The following is a 22,362-nucleotide window of genomic DNA, read 5'->3' on the forward strand; positions in this document are numbered from 1 at the left end:
TTTAACAAACTAGTTGCTCAGATTAAATCTAGTTTTTAACTCACTATGTACAGTCCTTAAAGCACACTTAGTAGTCTACAGCCAAATCAGCAAAAGGAAAACGGGTTGAGGAAAAGGTATAGTAACTCATACAGAGCAAATTCAACAAATGAATTCTTTCCTCTTCCAGCATCATCTCACTATATATTGGAATACAAGTAAAAACAAGGAAAACAGAATATAAAGGGGGGGGGGGGGTTGTCAAATGCTCATCATTTTGAATCAGAAAATAAATTTAAAGAGCTAATCCTCTTCTAACTCTTCAATTTCTTGCTCCTCCTCATCTTCAATTTCTTGCTCTTCCTCATCTGCATTTTCCTGCCCATCTGTATCCATCTCCTCCTCGCTTTCTTGTTCACCCTCTTCTTCGTTTCCCAGTTTTTTAGCGCTAGTACTTCCTGAAGGCATCAAGCATGACAGTAAGGATAAACTGAAGCAATGCCACAAGTATTATAAACAATCCTAAAATTGGAGTGCGCAAGGCCTACTCATAACTGAGTATGCAATGTAGAACCGAGCATAGGAACTTGGTATAAAGAAATTACATATTTCAGCATGATACCTATCTCCTAACTAGTTTGATGAAGAAATTACTAGAAACCCCATCATAAGGCCACATTCTTAGGATTTGGATCCGTCCGGTCCAGTACTATTCTGTCCAGTTATGTTCAGTGTAAGCTTTAAATGAGGGACATATGTCCACCTTAAATTTTTATGGTTAAGATCTATTTAACTTAACAATCTTTTTAACCACAGTTAAAAGTCAAAACCTTCCATATTTCCAACGGTAAAAAATGTCTGAGTTCACATAAAGAAAAAAATGTCTGACTTTTCCAAGAGGATTCAATCTCATCCCCCGAATTCACCACTCGCTGACTATTCAACCCCACCCCACCATCAATAATAGATCGAATAGGTTGGAACAGGATTTGGCAAAGTTAGGGAGGAAGGAAAGGGATAGCCATCTGGTAAATCTCAGATATAAGGAAGCAAGTCAAGGTTCTGGTACTCTTCTAAGGTCAGAAGCCTGCTGTATTGAAAGCAGTGATAATTTTTCTGCGTCGAATTGACAAGCACAACAGTGCAGTTTTATTAGATTAGCAAGTATTTTTGTAGGAATAAAGAGGAAAATTGGGTTATGATAATATAAGAGACTGTAGCGTCTTGGGGATTTCTGATGGAGTTGATCCTCGGAATCCGCCAATGATGATTTGCAACATACTATGAGGAGTAGGAGCAACAAGTGAATCGCAAGGCTGTAGATGTTAAATCTAATGGGCTCCTTCAACGGTATTAATTCATGACAAAAACCTGCTTTTAGTTCACATAATTTTTTTACTCTTAACCATGGTTAAAGAAGTTGTTAAGTTAAACAGATTAAAACCATAAAAATGTATCTTATAGAAATCACATGGATAATTATTTTTATTGAAAACAAACTAGAAATCAATGACTCATTATTCTTTCTCTACCTTCAACCACATGCAGACTGAAGATATTCTGTAGTTGGCCGAGCTAATGGGCACCCAATTCACCAAAGATAATTCCCACTACAGACGATTCGCTAAAATATAGACCGAGTATTTAGGCCAAATGTAAACATGAAGACAACCAGTACAATATGCGGTTAGTCTCTGAGTCTATATATATAGTATCTCAAATCTATTCATACCCTTCAAAGCAACGTCAAATGCCCCTGCTCCAGACCCACTCACCTCCAGTTCACCCGGTAAAAGTAAGAGGGTCGTTTGCTTCAAAAGTAAGAAAGGGAGGCTATAGAGAAAAATACCGTATTCACCGAAAATGACTCGACCAGTACATAGGCCCTCTTCAATCTTGACGAGTTGAAGAGTCATCCTAGGTCCAATCTCTTGAAGTTTGACAGCACTTTTTGTAGAAGCTCGATTAACTCTTCCAATATCAGATGACAGACTTACAGTTGCCGCCTCATCATCTGGTTCACTTTCAGAACCGTAACCAGCCCTTCATTTATAAAGCAGAGAGAGACAAATGAAAAACTAAGAGAAGTATAACAATAAGAAGACTGTAATTTTTTTGATGAAGTAATAATATTTATTAAAAAGAAGGGCAATAAAGCACCCCTGCACAAGAAGTATACCAAAAAGTAAAAAACCTTACAACAAAATGTGGTTTTCTACTAATGAGAATCATTCTTCTATCAAAAGCAATAACCTCATGGGTGCACCAAAAAGAAATGAAAAATAATTCCTCAAATGGACAAAATCCTTTTCCATTCCATCAAAAGCTCTTCTATTTCTCCCTCCCATATGATCCACATAAGGGCTAGTGGTGCAACCTCCCACGCCCTATGCCTTCTCCTTCTAAAACTCCAACTAAACGAAACTTCTTTGACCGTTCCTGGCATCACCCACTGAATAACAAACCAACTCACTATTTCTCATGGTGACTGAAATTGGAATTTGCCGGATTACCAAGACATGCTAACCAAAGCAAAAGTCTTAATAGCCAACACGGATACATATATGCATCTACTTCAGTTACATCCTCGTCTCTAAAACCGCGACATCCTTACCCATAGAAATAAGTTTTGAGATACTAAAAGGGTCATTTAGTTGGCAGAAAAGTTTAGGAGGATGGCAAAACCATCAAATGAGGGATGGAATTGGACAAGAAAAATTTGTTAGTTAAGTCATTGTGGATAAGATTCAATAAAAATTTCTCCGGGTATGGCTCGTGTATTGGAAATCAAAATTAGCCTGTGCTCATTTCGCATTAAACTTGCTATATGCATCACCATGTGCGCGTGCACTTTATTTGGAGGATGCATGTGCTGAGCATGGGCCTGAGCTTAGAAGATGCTGTTTGCTCAGTTGCTGATTGGTTTTACCTTTGTGGCTTGATCGATTGTAGCTTTAGACATGGTCCCTGAAACTCAATTGTCGTGTTTTCAATTACAATGTTTCTTTAGGTTTCAACCTCTGTGGAACTGTGGATAATACACATAGCAGCCTATGCAGATGACCTATGTGTTTGCTTGTACATATTTTCCTCTTCATTTCTATTTATGTATTTTGCTTCCAGAATTGAGTAGACAACTAATGCTTAATCCACAAGCTAGAGATTCAGATTTTAGAATTACCCCAGGGCTTTGGTCCATCAGGACGGTGATTCACAGTGATCAAAACAAAGTAACGATTTTGCTCCCAACCCAAACAGAACAATCAATTGCGTTAATGGCACAATGAATATTCGCCCAGCACATTGTTTTAAGGTGCAGGAAACAAGAGGAATTTAACCAAAAGGACACAGAGTTTTCACCAACAAAACAAATTATGCAACCCCTGATCTGCAACGCCCAAACGTCAAAAGCATGGAAACTGCATTCCATGACCAGTTGAATCTCGTGGAAGGTAAGCATGTTGACCAAGAGTTGTGTACTTATCGCCACTTATATAATAGTAATGGATATATGTGTGCGCATGCATATAGGATTGGGTTGTCTACAAGGCTGAGGGGAGTGAGCAACCGTTGAAAATCGGATAGAATGAGGTTTTGGACGGTTCAAACGGGATGAAAGAATTCGAAGGATAAACATGGGTAATAATCCAAAGAGCAAGAGGGGTGAATGAAGGTAGTACCGTTAGGGGCCTTAAGGCAATAGTGAAGAAGTAAAATTAGAATTTCCGCAGTAATCAGCAATCTCAGTTCTACTTAACACAATTCCATAGAGATAATAAACACAGATGGCAATACTAAGTCTAAACCAACTTCTCAACTGACTATGAATAGAAAAAGGTTTAATCCACCTGGCAATAAACAAAAAAGAAATAAAGTAATAAACCAGACAGATTAATGAAGGAAGATTATCTCATGAAGTGCAATAAAAAATCCATATGAGCATTAAGAGAGAGAGAGACACATACTTCGTCACAAAGTCGCTAACATCTTGAAGACTTCTTAGGTCAGGGACTTGATGGTTTTGCACAAATTTCCTGATCCGGCGAGAAACACCCACTGGCTGTAATCTGATGGAGTAATGCCGAAGATCAATAAGCTTTGTTTCTTTGTTGTAATTAAGTAACACAATTCTTTGGCATGAAGGCAGTTTGACCTGCAACGTGTAACAAACTTGCATTAAAAGCTGGTGAAACAAACTGTGGCAAATGAGAAATTTATATATGGTTCTCAGTTCTCACTCACTGTATTTATGTCAATGGCAGGAAAAATGTTCTGGAACATTATTGTAGTGAGCTTTAGATGCTGCTCCCCAGTCCCAAAACCCGATAGCACAATCTGCAAGCATAATTCTGGAGCTCAGCTGACCAGGTAAAGAAACAAAAGAATGCTAATACGAGACAACCTACTTTATGCAATGCCAACATCCCATGTCTTCATGGGTTTGCTTCTAGATGTATGATGTGCTTCTACATGTTAAGCAGATTAAGTATGTACTCCTAGGTGCATGTACATGTCAGAAGGTGCAAAATAATTAGCTATGTGTCAACAGGAGAGATTACCAATGGTGGGGTTTTGAAAAGATCCGGAGGGCATCTTGGACGGAGTTGAGATTGAGCAACGTCAGCAGCCAACGAGTACTCATGTATTTTGAACGATAAAGTTGGACCATGAGGAGTGTGAGCAACTCTCAAGTATGGTGCAGAGTCAGTTTTTGACAACATGAGGTAATGTGTGACACCCATTTGCCCAGCAACTTTCCAGAAATCATTGAGATTGTTTCGTTTCTTTTCCTGAAAATAAATTGAGGAAACATAAATCCAGGCAAACATATACAAAATGCAGACAATAGATGAATCTTGTAATATTTGGAACCACATAGGTACAGATAAAATTTACAGCAGAAAATATGTTCCTGCTTGTAGCTTATTTCAGAAGACAAAATCAGGCATTGTTGCAAAAAGCTACGCGCAGCTAATAAACCAGTGAAATAGAAAGAAGATAGAAGTGCTAAAGAGATCTGAGCTGTCAATGAACATACGGTTTTAATTATTGATTTCCTCTTTTCATTCAAATAATGGGAATTCAGCAGCCAGCTGAATACAGGCGTAATGACGAATACACAAGTCAAATGGAAAAGGTCGATACATTGTATTACTGACAAAGCACCCTCCTCTCTCTCCCCAGATTATACGACCTCCTGTTTCACTCTCTCCATATTGTCCAAAGGAATGGATGAGAAATCATCTCTTTGCTTTGCTTCTAACTCTTGCATCTTTGTTAAAATTACAATAAATCAGAGCCCCAGTAATCTGAACATATTCCTCAATCTATAAGCAAGTTCTGTGCAGAAAAAGATGTCTAACATCTCATTCTTTCTACACATCAACTAATGTGTATTCTTTTTCCCCTTCTTTAAATTGGCAGCTGTAAGAATTAAACCATACGATACTGCCAAACAAAGAAAAATACCTGCTTTGGTGGTTTGCTGTCCAAATAATTCTCTGGTGAAATTCCTTCCTCTAAAATAAAATTTAAAAAAATTCCTTCCTCTGTTTCAGATAGAGTTGTAGAATGATCTGACTGAGAACACCCCACTAGATTGCATTTGCATTTCGAGGATGTATTCAACAGTAACATACCTGCGTTGAATTCCTACTATTTAAACTACTACCTGACTTGAAGTTCCCAAAATAGTTGTTTTCATCCCTCCAAAACACCTAGCTACCATATTAAGTGTCTTTCCCTTCTGTGGATAAGTGAGCATAAGCAGTCTGGAAAGGTAGGAGCAGCTGTTAAAACTTCCATACGGTTAATTTTTTCGATCTCCAGGGCTCTGTACTTCATTACATATTAGAAGTTTTATACTGTTTCTTTACAAGTTGGCCTTGGCATATTCATACAATTTTTGCCCTATGGATAAAGTCCCAATTTACACCATATTCAGAAGAAGCTCGACAAATATTCATAGCAAGAGGTCCTGGACATATTCGCAACCCATGTAAAATAATGAGTCAGAAAAGACAACATAAATTTTTCTTGACTCAAATCAAGACTGTCTAGCATACACCAAATAATGCAACCCAATGCACAGATATACATGCATACACTTGAATTCTATGTTAAGATTTTACCTTGAGCTTGAGAGCAGTATAAGGATTCATCAACTTCCTCAAGTCCATTTGCAAGCGTCTGAGAGGCCCAGGAAGCTTCCCCCTTGCGAACACGAAGCTCCTTGGAATCTTGTCTCCTGTAACATGGTCTACCGTTGGCTGCTTCTTCGCAATTTGCTTGACAAATGGCTTCCTTTTCTTCTGATTAAATGAGCATTCAAGAATTCAGCTCAAACACCACCACAAAAATTGTCACAGAGCTTACAAAATTTCAGATAAAGAAATCCATTCTTATGTGGCATCATTGTTTAGTTAAACATCATTTCTTGTTTCAATTCGGGAAAAAATACAAAAAAAAAAAACGAAAACCAAAAATGGATAAACAAAGTGCAACATCTTCCATTCAGACGACGGCTTCCTCACACAAATATTCAAATTTCCAGCTCAGATGATTAAACTTCTGTTTTTGAGAAGGATCAAAAGTCACAAGTTAAAACCCAAAACTTTAATCCAATCATAGTTATTAATCATCATCACTTGTTCCACTTCAGGGGAAAGACAATAAAAAAGGATAAAGGTTAAGGAATAATCGTTATGGAAATTATAAACAGCTAAAAAACTCAAAAAACTTCAATTCAATCTAATCATAGTTTTTTGTATCAGGGCAGATGACAAACCAAAAGAATAAAGGGTCACAAATAATTGTTGCAGCTAAAAAAATCCAGAAGTTTGTTTATTGTTTCAGCGCAGGAAAAAAAGTGACCTAAAAAAAGGGATCATATGTAGTTGCGTTTTTAACGCATTTTCACGAACAAACCAAGCATAGAATTAAACAAAAGCAGAACAACTTACATTCCTGAAACGAGCCATGATCTCTGCCGATATGCTTCCAAGTCTGTTTTGCTTCCTGAGGATTGCAAATTTATCAGTTTTGGGGATTTTTATCTATGAAAACCCAATGCTTCAGAGGTTTAGGGCAGTGGAGGAGGAAATAGAGTTAGTACTTAAACCCTAGCTAAAAACCTCTACGCTTCAATAAAGAGCTTTTTCTTTTTTATTCTTTTTCCTTTTTCCCTTTTTAAGGAAAGTCCCCGTAATTGAAATTAATATAATTACACAGTCTAGTAATTATACAATATAGTAATTAGTACGATCTATTTATTTATCATAACGTAATTACACTGTAATAATAAGAGTATTGTTTGGTTGAACAAGTGTAATTATATAGTTAGATTAAATTTTAAATGAAGCAATTATCAAAACTTAAAAGTTAATATAATAAATATATGCCTATGAATATTTTTTATAAGTATAAATGATATTATATTTTGTATTTAATATGCATATTTTTTCTTAAATATGCGTTAATATTGTAAAAATAATTGATATATATTTTCCAAATTAATAATATTTAGTTCAATTAATTATAAAAAATAAAAAATATATGTTTTGTAAGAAAATCAAGGAATGCATGTTTAATAAAATAAATTATTATTTATAACTATAATGTCATAACATTATTCAAATGTTTGACAAAACTAATCCATCAATTCTAACTAAAAAATAAACAACATGCAATATAAAATAATAAGCCAATACTACTAAAACAAGTAAATTGAAACCATAAAAATAATACAATTTTAAAATCAAAAAAAAAATTAACATATGTCAAATTCCAACGTAATAAAAATAAGTTCCAATACAACTTAAGATTAGAAAACATAATAAGTTTATTACCACATTCAACAATGAAATTCTACTTTAATGACGTCACTCATTATATGCCAAGTTTGTTAATGACTCATTATTTCTAATAGTAGAAGGTGTAGTTTTAAAAAAAAACTAGAATAATAACGTAGCTACACTAAATGAAGAAAATAAAATATACTAGCAATTACATGAAATCAAAAGAAGTAAATGTAGAGAAATAAAAGATAAATAATGTACAAAGAAAAATATACTTTAAAATTAAAAAAAGAAATTAAAAAGTAAAAAAAATTATAAAGAAAATATTATAAAGAAAATAAATCTATCTATGTATCCATTTATCTATATCTATATCTATATTATTATGAAAGCATGAATATTTTATACTAAATGTTAAACGACTAAAATATTCCGAAAACGTTGATCGGCTTTTATGCCCTTAAGTATTTGTATAATTTAAGGATGTAATCGTAAATTATTCAAGACTGAAATTCTTTTCCGATTTGGATAAAGTAATCCTATTGCTCTTGGGACATCTTATTCGGCCATATGCAAGCATACATCTTTTCGGATCATATGTACTCATACTAATTTGAACAACTTGATCTGCTTTTCCTTTTCGATTTGAACTATATCCCCAACTTAGTTTGAGAACTTATTGAGGAGTCAAACACTTCCATAAAGTAAATCAACATATTAGGATAAACAGTTGTAATACGGTTTAATTAACCGGGGAAAAATAAGAGTAGATGGTTCGCTAGACAATTCTCAATTTTAATAGGAAAGCAACACGTTCTCAATTTTTGTAATGCAAGTTAAGAATTTTAGCAAAATAATAAATATTTAGTGCACTGAATTTTATTTTCAATTTTGATTATCCTTTTCATTGCAAATTCAATCTCCCCCCCCCCCCCCCCAAAACATAAAATTATTGTTTCAATTGGATATACTATAATATTCAGAACTTTACCTAATATAAAGAAATATGTAAAGTTACTTCTCGGATATTTCTTAAGCAATTTTTTTTAATAAATTTGAAGAGTCCAATATTAAGGGTTTAAAATAAATATTAAAGATACCTAAATTATATATAGCTCCTTAAATTTGATTTTATTGATAGTGAATGTTGAGAATAATAGAATGAGAGAAAGGATTTTGTCGTTTGGCACTGGTGTTGGTGCTCCATCGTTACACAACAGAATTTATTTGGAGAAAATATTTAACGTTAAGGTATGATCATAGTATAATATGACGATAGGCTTAAGGGAAAAAAATGGTGTTTGTGATTTTGTGATGTACAATATTTGTGGTGTGTGAAATTGGGTTGATGAGAGTGGCGTAAGGTCGGGCAAAATGTGATAGTGGAGGAAGGTGGGGAAAATAAGAAATTGGTAAGGAAGAAAAATTGATTAAAAATTATTCTAATGTAGAATCATCAATAGTTCCGGTCTGGATTTCTCTACAAGTTGATCGCTGAAGAAAAATATCTAGATTTTTTCGTTTAATTAAGTAAATTTATTGTATTAGATAATAAAAAAATAATTTTATACTTGAAATAGATGTTGTTTTTGTTGAACATAGTTGAACATATAACATATTTGTTCATTGGTTATCAAGCCCAATGATAATATTAGTGGTAACCGATGAGGATACTTTCTATCATTAATACTTTGTGAAGTTCACTTTTTGCTTATGTATATTAGTGTCATGCATGTATATACTACGCAAAGTTAAAAATGTGTCCATTGCGCTATTGAGAAATTTAGATCCATCAAATGGATTATGTAATGGTAGAAGGACGGTATGCAGTTATTTTGACAATAACATCATACATGCAGAGGAATCCTTATAAGTTAATGTGCCTCCAAATATGTGTTTATCCCCAAATTCAACTTTCGTAATCAAAAAATAAAGGATATCCTTTTAAATTTGTCCGAAAATAATTTTTAGTACACTTATATTTTGCAATGACAATAAATAAAATACAAGGACAAATAATATAATCTCAAACGTTGGACTGTATTTACCGCAACATATTTTTTCGCTCGAAGGCTATATGTTGCACTTTCTAGAGAGATATCAATGTCGACAAGAAGAGTTTTGGTCATCATGACTGAGCAACTAAAGTATCTAAAGGGGTCATACAAAAAAATAATAATTAAAAAAAATTGTGTACAAACAAGTCTTAGGTAAGATATCATCATATTGCACATTTCTAAACAATAACTATATAGTAATGTTATCTAACTAAACTAATTAATATAACGGCTCGACCAGGCATTTTGCTTTCTACAACCTCATTGCTCTAAATAAGACTTCTCGTACATGCTTTTACTGTATGACTTGCGGGCATGGTTAATTTGGGATTTGGAAGGGTTCGGGTTGAAATCGGAACGCTTGGTTTCTTAAGGTTGGCTTAAAAGGCCAAGTTTTACTTCGGTCAACATTTTGAGTAAACGACCTCGGAAACGGGATTTGATGGTTCCAATAGGTTCGTGTGATGATTTCGAACTTAGCGTATATTCAGATCGGGTTTTGGATGACCGGGAGCGTTTTGGCACCTAATAGTGAAAGTTGATTCTTTGAAGGCTTTAAAAGTTCTTTAAATTTGGTTTGGAGCGGGTTTTGGTGATATCGAGGTCCAAACGGAATTCTGAGATCGGAAATAGTTCCGTAATGTCATTTAAGACTTGCACGTAAAATTTGGTGTCATTTCAAATAGTTTAAGTACGTTTCGACGCATTTGGAAGTAAATTGAAGAACTTGAAGTTTTTAAGTTTGATTCAATTAGTTTTGGGGTGCGATTCTTTTAAATATTGTTTCGTGCGTTCCGAGAGTTCGAGCGAATCCGTTTTATGATTCCAAACTCGTTGGTACGATCGGGTGAGGCCCCGGGGGCCCCAAGTGTCAATCGGACGAGGCTCAGACCAAGATGAGAATTTGGAGCAACAACTGAAGTATCATGCCTGTCATAATCGCACCTGCACTTGGCCAGCCACATGTGCGAGCCAAGCCTCGCAGAAGCGGCCAAGGAAGGGCAGCCCAGATTGTACAGGTGCGGCCCATCCTCCGTAGAAGCGGGACCACAAGAGCAGAAACCCGTCCGCAAAAGCGGCGCCAGTCGGCCGAGGGGAGTTCCACAGAAGCAGACTTTTGTCCGCAGAAGCGAGGGCGCAGGTGCGGCCCTATGACCGCAGGTGCGGAAATCGCTGGAGGCAGTGAACTTCATTTAATACGGGACTTAGGCATTTTTCTCCCATTCCTCACACATTTGGGCGATTTTAGAGCTTCAAAAGGGAGACTTCAACTTAGCTATTGAGGGTGAGTAATTCCTACCTTAATGTGAGTTTAATACATAGATTATGGGTAGATTTCAACATGAAAATTAGTAAAAATCATGAGCTTAGATGAAAAACCTAGGGTTTAATAAAAATGAGATTTTACTACGAAAATGATTATGAAACTTAGTGAAAATCATATATTTATGTTACTAAGTTTATGGGTAATAACTTTCTTCAAACAATTCCGGAATCCGGGTATGTGGGCCCGGGGGTGAATTTTAGAAATCTTGCAATTTGGGTTGGGTAATCACTCTAATAGTGAAGATATGAACTTTTGAGCATAGATTGATTGATTTATGTAATGTTTGACTAGTTTCAAGTCGTTTGGCATCAAATTTGGAGGTTTGAGCGCATTTTTGAATTGAGAAGTAGGCTTTGAGACGAGGTAAGTCTCCATTCTAACCTTGTAAGAGGGAATTAATCCCGTAGGTAAATTATAACTAAAATGTGCTCCTACATGTGGGGGCTACGTACATACGAGGTGACGAGAGTCCGTACATATCTACTAATTATGCTATTGTCCGGGTAGTCTAGGACCTATGCCATGCTATACTTGAAATGTTTGCACTCCCATTTGTTGATTTAATTGCTTAAGGCATATTGAAATTTGATAAAAGAATTGAAAAAGGTTAAAGTTACCTACTTAAAGTTGCGAATGGAACATTTGACTATAAATAAGAATTTGTGTGTTATTTGAAATATTTTCTATTTGTGGAGCGGGCCAAATACCTCGGTAGCAGATAGATGTATCTATAGTTCGTGTCGTTCGATCCCTCAGCAGTGCACAGTTTAAATATTGTGTTGGATCGAGCCGGACGACCTTGGCATAATATGCGCATGAAAACCTTTGGAATTATTCATAATTTACATTGCTTAAAATGCCTTGAATTACAAGCTGTTAAATAATGAAACTAAGCTTTGGATATTTAATACTTACGAAAGAAGAATTTACTATTTCATGATATTGAGCTTTCAGTATTGTTCATGAAATTCATGCTTAGTATATATTTGATATATCATTGTTGGCCCATAGTAAGTGTCAAAGTCGACCCCTCATCACTACTTCTTCGAGGTTAGACTGGATACTTACTGGGTAAATATTGTTTATGTACTCACGCTACACTTCTGCACTTGATTGTGCAGGATCTGAGGTAGGTACATCTGATTACAAGACCGATGCACATATTTGATCCCTGCTACAAGACTATACGGTGAGCTGCCCTTTCAAGCCGTTCTGCAACAGCCAGAGTCTTTTCTTTGTTTATTTGTTCTGTCTATCCCATTCCAGACAGTAGATTAGAATTCTTTTGTATATTCTACTAGTATCCCATATACTTATGACACCGGGGCTTGGCACACACTAGTAGACTTATGATTTTGGGTTGTATTTCTACGTTTATGATTTTATTTAATTGTTTTCGTTTTGTTCACTTTAAATTCCATTATTTTTTAAATTCTCTAAAATTTAAAGAAAATTAGTTGTTTGACTTATTTAAAAAAATGGAAATCACTAGATTGTTCACTGTCGGCTTGCCTAGCAACGGTGTAGGGTGCCATCACGGCCTAAATCAGAATTGGGTCGTGACAACATGGTATCAGAGCACTAGGTTCACGTAGGTCTCACAAGTTATGGGCAGACCTAATAAAGTCTTGCGGATCGTTGCGGAGACGTCCGTGCTTATCTTCGAGAGACTATAGGGTGTTAGGAAGCTACTCTTTATTCATCTCCTATCATGCAGTTGATGGTATACTAAGTTCCTCTCTCATTCTCTCACAAATGGTGAGAACGCGTACGACAGACATTCCAGACCCGGGAGGAGTTGCTCCCCCCGTTGCTAGAGGCCGAGGTAGAGACCTGGGGAGGCCACCGGCCCGAGGTAGGGGACGAGGATATCCCAGAGCTGCCCCAATTGCACCACCAGCGGATCCAGTAGAGGATCCCATCATTGAGGAGCAAGGCGAGGTGCCCGCAACAGAGCCAACCCCGATAGATTTCATGTCAGCATCGGGCTTTCAGGAGGCCATGGGTCGTATGTTGCGGTTCGTGGACACTATGACTCAGGCTGGTTTATTTTCAACGGATCCCGCCACCTCTCAGGCGGGTGGGGGAGCACGACCCCTACCGATCAGGCTCCTGGGCATGCAGCCACTGTGTATCATACCCCGGGCACTCTCCCCGTGGGCGGAGCCCAACCAGTCACAGCAGCTGTACCTGAGCCTAGACTAGCTGCGGTCGGCGAGCCACAAAAGTTTTTTGACAGATGGACTAGGCTTCACCCTCCGGTCTTTGGGGGTGAGCGACACGAGGATCTTCAGGACTTTATTGATAGGTGCAAGGACAAACTGCACAACATGGGGATATTGAAGTCTCACGGGGTTGATTGCACTACCTTTCAGTTGGAGGGCCGAGCACGTAGGTGGTGGCAGTCTTATCTTCTTGGTAGACCAACAGATTCTCCTCCCATGACTTGGTGCCAGTTCATATGCCTATTCTTGGACAGGTATATTCCACCCTCTCAGAGGGAAGAGTTGCGATTCTAGTTTGAGCAGCTCCAGCAGGGTCAGATGTCCGTGACCGATTATGAGGTGAGGTTCTTTGAGCTGTCTCTCCATGCACTCATGATACTCCCCACTGAGGCGGAGCGGGTGCGGAGGTTTGTTGTGGGGTTGCACTCACATATTCAGGCTAGTATGGCTCGAGAGGTAGAGATGGGGACTTCCTACCAGCTAGTAGTGGAGATTTCTCGGAGGATCGAGGGCTTTCGCCAGATGGTTAGGGAGCATATGCAGTAGGACAAGAGGGTCCGTTACTTCTGGGAGTTCAGAGGTGCCCCATACTGGGGGCAAAGGTCAGTTCAGGAGGGGTCAGCTCAGTAGGCCCCTATCTCCAACACTGCCACCTCCACGGGGTGCTCCAACGCGACCCTATTTCAGTGCTCTACCGGAGAGTTCTTACCGACCTCCATCTATTTAGGGTCCTTCTAGTGGGTACTCCGGTCATCAAGGTTTTTCTAGTGCTTACTTCAGTGCCATGCCAGAGAGTTCATATCGCCCACCAGCTATTCAGGGTTCTTCCGGTGGGTATTCAGGCCATCAGGTTCAGACTTCAGGGCAGCAGATCACCACGCCGAGAGGTTGTTTTGAGTGCGGGGATCCTAGTCATGTGCAGAGATTTTGCCCCAGGATTCGGGGCAAGGCAGTGCAGCAGGGCCAGCAGCCCATGATTATAGCTCTAGTAGTCACACCAGCCGTCCGGCCGCCCAGAGGTGGAGGGCAGGTGGGTAGAGGTCATCCCAGAGGTGGAGGTCAAGCAGGCGGAGGCCAGCCGGGGGCGCTCCAGCCAAATTTTATGCTTTTCCAGCCAGACCAGATGCAGTGGCCTCAGATGCCGTGATCACATGTATTATCTCTATATGTGGTAGGGATGCTTCAGTATTATATGATCCAGGATCTACTTATTCATATATATCATCCATGTTTGCTCATTTTTTGGATATTCCTCGTGAGTCCTTGGGTACTCCTATTTATGTGTCCACCCCTGTGGGTGATTCTGTTGTTGTGGATTGGATCTATCAGTCCTGTGTGGTTACATTTTATGGATATGAGACTAGGGCGGATCTTTTGTTACTTAATATGACTGATTTTGAGGTCATCCTGGGCATGGACTGGCTATCCCCATATCATGCCATCCTTGATTGGCATGCCAAGACTGTTACTTTAGCGATGCCAGAGTTGCCGAGATTGGAGTGGAAGGGTTCATCTGTCAGTACATTTAGTCGAGTTATATCTTTTATGAAGGCTCGACACATGGTCGAAAAGGTTTTCTTGGCATATCTAGCCTATGTTCGAGATACTACTACAGAGACTCCGACGATTGATTCAGTGCCAATAGTTCGGGAGTTCGCCGATGTGTTTCCTTCGAACCTTCCAGGCATGCCACCAGATCATGATATTAATTTCTGTATTGAGTTGGCTCCAGGCACTCAGCCTATATCTATCCCACCGTACCATATGGCTCCGAAAGAATTGAAGGAGTTGAAGGAATAACTTGAGGAGTTATTAGCAAAGGGGTTCGTCAGGCCGAGTGTATCATCTTGGGGTGCACCAGTATTATTTGTGAAGAAGAAAGATGGGACTATGCGGATGTGCATTGATTACCGCCAGTTGAATAAAGTCACCATTAAGAACAAGTACCCATTGCCATGTATTGATGATTTGTTTAACCAGTTACATGGTGCTAGGGTGTTTTCTAAGATTGACTTGAGATCGGGGTACCATCAGTTGAAAATTCGGGTCTCATATGTTTAGAAGACTACCTTCCATACTAGATATGGCCATTATGAGTTTCTAGTGATGTCCTTCGGCTTGACCAGTGCCCCAGCGGCATTTATAGATTTGATGAACATGGTGTTCATGCCTTATATTGATTCCTTTGTCATTGTCTTCATTGATGACATCTTGATTTACTCACGTAGCATGGAGGAGCACGAGCAGCATTTGAGAGTAGTGCTTCAGATATTGCGGGAACAGAAGCTATATGCTAAGTTCTCCAAGTGTGAGTTATGGTTAGATTTCATGGCATTCTTGGGGCATGTGGTATAAGGCGAGGGTATCAAGGTGGATCCCAAGAAGATCGAGGCAGTTCAAAGTTGGCTTTGTCCCACTTCAACGAATGAGATCAGGAGTTTCTTGGGATTAGCAGGTTATTATCGCCAGTTTGTAGAGGGCTTTTCATCTATTGCAGCACCTTTGACTAGATTGACCCAGAAGGGTGCTCTATTCCGTTGGTCCAAGGATTGTGAGGCGAGCTTTCAGAAGCTCAAGACAGCTTTGACTACATCGTCGGTTCTAGTGTTACCTTCCGGTTCGGGGATGTATATAGTTTATTGCGATGCCTCACGCGTTGGTTTGGGTTATGTACTGATGCAGGAGGGGCGAGTTATTGCATGTGCTTTGCGTCAGCTGAAGATTCACGAGAGGAATTACCCTGTGCATGACCTAGAGTTAGCCGTGATTGTTCATGCTCTTAAGATCTGGAGGCATTACCTTTATGGGGTGTCCTGTGAGGTTTACACTGATCATCGCAGCTTGCAGCATTTGTTCATGTAAAGGGATCTTAATTTGAGGCAGCACAAATGGCTTGAGTTACTGAAGGATTATGACATCACTATTCTTTATCATCCGGGCAAGGCGAATGTGGTCGCGGATGCCTTGAGCAGAAAGGCAGAGAGTATGGGTAGCTTGGCATTTATTTCTGCAGAGGAGAGACAACTAGCCTTGGACATTCAGTCCTTGGCTAACAGACTTGTGAGGTTGGATATTTCAGAGCCCAGCTGAGTTCTTGCATATGTTGTTGCCCAGTCTTCACTATTGGAGCAGATCAAGGCTCGACAGTGTGATGATCCGCACTTGGCAGTTCTCAGAGAGATAGTACTACAGGGTGGTGCCAAGGAGGTTTCTATTGGCGAGGATGGTGTCCTGTGACTCCAAGGTTGTCTATGTGTTCCTAATGTCGATGGCTTGAGGGAGAGGATCCTAGAGGAGGTACACAGTTCTTGATATTCCATTCATCCAGGTGATACGAAGATGTATTGGGACCTGAGACAGCATTATTGGTGGCGGCGGATGAAGAAAGACATAGTTGAGTATGTAGCTAGGTGCCTAAATTGCTAGCAGGTTAAGTATGAGCACCAGAGGCCAGGTGGCTTACTCCAGCAGATGACTATAGCAGAGTGGAAATGGTAACGCATTACTATGGACTTCGTAGTTGGGTTGTAGCGGACCTTGCGGAAGTTCGATGCAGTTTGGGTCATTATTGACAGGTTGACCAAGTTAGCACACTTCATTCCAGTTGCAACTACTTATACTTTAGAGAGGTTTGCCCAGATTTATATTCGGGAAATAATTCGGTTGCACGGTGTGTCTGTTTCCATCATATCAGACAGAGGCCCTCACTTCACTTTGTATTTCTGGAGAGCCGTACAGAGTGAGTTGGGGACCCGTATAGAGCTCGGCACTGCATTTCATCCACAGACTGATGGGCAGTTAGAGAGGACCGTCCATATCTTGGAGGACATGCTCAGAGCATGTGTGATTAACTTCGGGGGACAGTAGGATCAGTTCTTGCCTTTGGCCGAATTTGCCTACAACAATAGTTATCATTCCAGCATCAAGATGGCTCCATTTGAGGCTTTATATGGTCGGCGATGTCGTTCTCCTATCGGGTGGTTTGATCCCAGCGAGGCTAAGTTATATGGCACTGATTTGGTGAAGGATGCCTTGGAAAAGGTAAAGTTAATTCAGAAGCGACTTCGCACAGCACAGTCCAGATAGAAGAGTTACGCAGATCAGAAGGTGCGTGATGTATCATTTATGGTAGGCGAGAAGGTTCTCTTGAAAGTCTCGCCGATGAAGGGCATTGTGAGATTCGGGAAGAAGAGCAAGTTGAGCCCAAAGTTTATAGGCCCATTTGAGGTATTGGGGCGGGTTGGGGAGGTTGCTTATGAGCTTGCTTTACCTCCCAGTCTATCAGGGGTTCATCCAGTTTTTCATGTGTCTATGCTCCGGAGGTATCACGATGACTTGTCACATGTCTTGTACTTCAGCACTATTCAGCTAGATGAGAGCTTGGGTTATGAGGAGAAGCCAGTTGCCATTGTTGCTAGACAGGATCGCCAGTTGAGATCCAAGAGGATTTCCACAGTAAAGGTCCAGTGGAGGGGCTAACCAATCGAGGAGGCGACTAGGGAGTCCGAGGAGGACATGCGGAGCAGATATCCACACTTATTCAGCACTTCATGTATGATTCTAAACCCGTTCGAGGACGAACACTAGTTTAAGAGGTGGAGAATGTAACGACCCGATCGGTCGTTTTGCTTTCTAGAACCCCGTTACCCTAAATAATACTTCTCGTACATGCTTTTATTGTTTAATGACTTATGGGGATAGTTAGTTCGAGATTTGGAAGGGTTCAGATTGAAATCGGAACGCATGGTTCCTTAAGGTTGGCTTAAAAGGTCAAGTTTGACTTCGGTCAACATTTTGAGTAAACGACCTCGGAATCGGGATTTAACGGTTCCAATAGATTTATGTGATAATTTCGGACTTGGGTGTATGTTCGGATCGGGTTTTGGATGACCCGGGAGCCTTTTGGCGCCTAATAGTGAAAGTTGGTTCTTTGAAGGCTTTAAAAGTTCTTTAAATTTGGTTTGGAGCGGGTTTTGGTGATATCGAGGTCCAAACGGAATTCCGAGAATAGTTCCTTAATGTTATTTAAGACTTGCACGTAAAATTTGGTATTATTCCGAGTAGTTTAAGTACGTTTCAGCGCAAGAACTTGAAGTTCTCAAGTTTAATTCAATTGGTTTTGGGGTGCGATTCTTAGTTTTAATGTTGTTTCGGGCGTTCCGAGAGTTCGAGCGAGTCCGTTTTATGATTCCAATCTCGTTGGTACGATCGGACGGGGCCCCGGGGGCCCCGAGTGTCAATCAGACGAGGCTCGTACCAAGATGAGAATTTGGAGCAACAACTTAAGCATCAGGCCTGTCATAATCGCACTTGCGCTTGGCCAGCCGCAGGTGCAAGACAAGCCTCGCAGAAGCGGCCAAGGAAGGGCAGCCCAGATTCCGCAGGTGCGGCCCATCCTCCGCAGAAGCTAAAACCGGTCCGTAGAAGCGGCGCTAGCCGGCCCAGGGGAATTTCGTAGAAGCAGACTTTTGTCCCCAGAAGCGAGGGCGCAGGTGCGGCCCTATGACCGCAGGTGCAGAAATCGTTAGAGGCAGTGAACTTCATTTAATACGGGACTTAGTCATTTTTCTCCCATTCTTCACACATTTGGGCGATTTTAGAGCTTCAAAAGTGAGACTTCATCCTAGCTATTGAGGGTAAGTAACTCCTACCTTAATATGAGTTTAATACATAGATTATGGGTAGATTTCAACATGAAAATTGGTAGAAATCATGGACTTAGATGAAAAACCTAGGGTTTAATAAAAAAAAGAAGAGATTTTACCACGAAAATAATTATGAAACTTACTGAAAACCATATATTTATGTTCGTAAGGTTATGGGTAACAACTTTCTTCAAACATTTTCGGAATCCGGATATGTGAACCTGGGGGTGAATTTTAGGAATCTTGTAATTTGGTTTGGGTAATCACTCTAATAGTGGAGATATGAACTTTAGAGCATAGATTGATTGATTTATGTAATGTTTGACTAGTTTCGAGTAGTTTGGCATCAAATTTGAAGGTTTGAGCGCATTCTTGAATTGAGAAGTAGGCTTTGAGACGATGTAAGTCTTCTTTCTAACCTTGTAAGAGGGAATTAACCCCATAGGTAAATTATAACTAAAATGTGCTCCTACGTGCGGGGGCTACGTATGTACGAGGTGACGAGAGTCCGTACGTAGCTACTAATTATGCTATTGTCCGGGTAGTCTAGGACCTATACCATACTATACTTGAAATGTTTGCACTCCCATTTGTTGATTTAATTGCTTAAGGCATATTGAAAATTGATAAAAGAATTGAAAAAGGTTAAATTTACTTACTTAAAGCTGCGAATGGAACACTTGACTATAAATGAGAATTTGCGTGTTATTTGAAATATTTTATATTTATGGAGCGGGCCGAACGCCTCGGTAGCAGATAGATGCATCCATGGTTCGTGTCGTTCGACCCTCGATAGTGCACAATTTAAATATTATGTTGGATCGGGTTGTACGACCTCGGCATAATATGCGCATGAAAACCTTTGGAAATATTCATGATTTACATTGCTTAAAATGCCTTGAATTACAAGCTGTTAAATAATGAAACTAAGCTTTGGATTTAATACTTACGAAAGAAGAATTTACTATTTCCTAATATTGAGCTTTCAGTATTGTTCATGAAATCCATGCTTAGTATATATTTGATAAAGCATTGTTGGCCCATAGTAAGTGTCAAAGTCGACCCCTCGTCACTACTTCTTCGAGGTTAGACTGGATACTTACTGGGTACATGTTGTTTATGTACTCACGCTACACTTATGCACTTGATTGTGTAGGATCTGAGGCAGGTACATCTGATTACCAGACCGGTGCACATATTTGATCCCTGCTACAAGACTACACGGTGAGCTGCCCTTCCGAGCCGTTCTGTAGAAGCCGGAGTCTTTTCTTTGTTTATTTGTTCTGTCTATCCCTTTTCAGACAGTAGATTAGAATTCTTTTGTATATTCTACTAGTAGCCCATATACTTGTGATAACAGGTCTTGGCACACACTAGTAGACTTATGATTTTGGGTTGTATTTCTACGTTTATGAGTTCATTTAGTTATTTTCATTTTGTTCACTTTAAATTCCGTTATTTGTTAAATTCTCTAAATTTTAAAGAAAACTAGCTGTTTGACTTATTAAAAAAAATGAAAATCACTAGATTGTTCATTGTCGGCTTGCCTAGCAACGGTGCTGGGCGCCATCACGGCCTAAACCATAATTAGGTTGTGACAATTAATTTGTATATTCATGCGATGTTCAATCATTTTGAGTTCATGCACTATGATATAATGGCATCTATAGGCATTTAAATGATTGTTGTTGTTGTTATTGTTGTTGTTGTTGTTGTTGTAGTGTGTGTGTGTGTGTGTATATATATGTGTGTGTGTGTGTGTATATATATATATATATTCTTAATTAAATTTATTGTTCTTTCATATAAATAATTTACTAAATTATTATGTGTCATTATTAACGTGCAACGCATGTTGATAGAAACTAATACTATATTAAAAGCACGAAACCCATATCGAAATGTTGTTCGTCTTTTTTTATCCCTCGTAAGTAAATTTTACGTTGGATAAAATTGTAATTACAAATAATAATAAACAAAATTAGAAAGAAAAATAAAAAAAGTGCCGTTTTATTGCCTTTTGTTTTTGTTGAGTGCAACTTTTCTTTATTACTAAAGTTTAAGATTCTGCAACTAATGAGGATTCATTATAGGTTTAGAATTTGTTGGCAATTAGTAGATTGTATTGCCGTGTCTTTTGTTTAGGTTTAGTTATTTTCTATGTTTAGATTTAGGATTCAGTAATTTTTTTAGGGGGGAAAGACCATAAAACTCTTTTTAGGGTTATTGACGTTGTCGAAGAAGTCAACGTGGCACATTCTTTTCATAAACTCTTGAGCCTGTCAAGGTGTGCGAAGGTAAACATACTTGTAATTTAAGTTAAACTTTTAAACCTTTAGTCTGTTCTTGGAGTTATGTAATACTCCAATAGACTTTCATCTTGATAGACAATGTTTCATATAAATTGTCAATTCAAAATTGATTATTCAAAAAATAGGTTAGGCATTTTAACTCATATCAATTAAAGCTCTTATTAATTTAAGATTACTTTTGCCTATATTTTATAAGTAAAATTACTAATAGCTATGCCTACTCAAGTTGTTCATATATATTATGTAAGATAAAATAAATTCGATCAACCCAATTCAAGTACAATTAGTACAAAAAAAGGTGAACGATATAGAAAAATTGCTTTTTCCTTTCGTTATTAGAACTATTTTAGAAAATATTTACGAGTTACGTTCTATCATCAACTAATTTTATTTTACCTCTACATAAAATACAAATAATGTTTATATGAAATATTTTCCCTTCTAAAGTACAGACGATGCACATAAAAAATGTGCAAATACAAGATAGTAACCTATACTAGTCTGCTTTACCACCATTAACAATGGAGTTATTGAAATAAAAATCTTTTTATGTCCTCCGATCATATTAGGTACTCTCTACTGATTCTAATTAATTGAATCTGCACATCACCGATTGTGTTCTATTAAATTTTACTACATATCATCAGAAACATGTATTACATGACTCGATATCACGAATCCTCTTGTCGAACTGTCGTTCGTCTTTTTTCCTTTTAAAATTAGATTTTACATTAGACATAGTAATTTAATTATTTTTCTAATATTTATGACTTTAAAATCTATTAAACTTTTATTATTAAATCTTTTCTTATTTGAAATACATAAAAATCTTAATATTTAGAATTTTAAAATTGATTGTTATTTGACCTTATATAAATCTTTTTCATATTTTAACTATGTAACAACTTTTCATGTTAACATTTTCTAATATTTAGTACTTTGATATCTAACTTTTTTATAAATATAGATTTATTAACTTTGAAACTTAGAAACAATTAAATTGTATCCAACATTAAGAAGA

At 38.3% G+C, this 22,362-nt stretch overlaps 1 protein-coding gene across 3 annotated transcripts; it reads right to left on the bottom strand.

Moving 5' to 3' along the window:
- On the bottom strand, positions 1-7,107 carry LOC104112963 (peter Pan-like protein). Of its 3 annotated transcripts, XM_070181620.1 has the most exons (8): positions 6,942-7,106; positions 6,111-6,290; positions 4,539-4,769; positions 4,222-4,314; positions 3,945-4,132; positions 1,829-2,022; positions 297-437; positions 1-253 (listed from the first exon to the last, which is right to left on the bottom strand). In XM_070181620.1, coding segments are annotated over exons 1-8 (1,047 nt in total). In that variant the 5' UTR covers positions 6,960-7,106; the 3' UTR covers positions 1-251. The 3 variants fall into 3 exon arrangements, with proteins under 3 accessions (XP_070037721.1, XP_070037718.1, XP_009621309.1); XM_070181617.1 differs by having other exon boundaries at positions 1-437; positions 6,111-6,287; positions 6,942-7,107; XM_009623014.4 differs by having other exon boundaries at positions 1-437.
- Between the last annotated feature and the right edge of the window lie 15,255 nt (positions 7,108-22,362).

Source organism: Nicotiana tomentosiformis, chromosome 1 (assembly GCF_000390325.3).
Source record: "Nicotiana tomentosiformis chromosome 1, ASM39032v3, whole genome shotgun sequence".
Lineage (NCBI taxonomy): Eukaryota > Viridiplantae > Streptophyta > Magnoliopsida > Solanales > Solanaceae > Nicotiana > Nicotiana tomentosiformis.

Excerpts from the sequence above, each read along its gene's own strand:
- LOC104112963 (XM_009623014.4), bottom strand. Across the intron at positions 4,315-4,538 it reads TTTTCAAAACCCCACCATTG|ATTGTGCTATCGGGTTTTGG; the intron begins GTAATCTCTCCT and ends TTATGCTTGCAG. Across the intron at positions 2,023-3,944 it reads GTTAGCGACTTTGTGACGAA|GGCTGGTTACGGTTCTGAAA; the intron begins GTATGTGTCTCT and ends TTATAAATGAAG.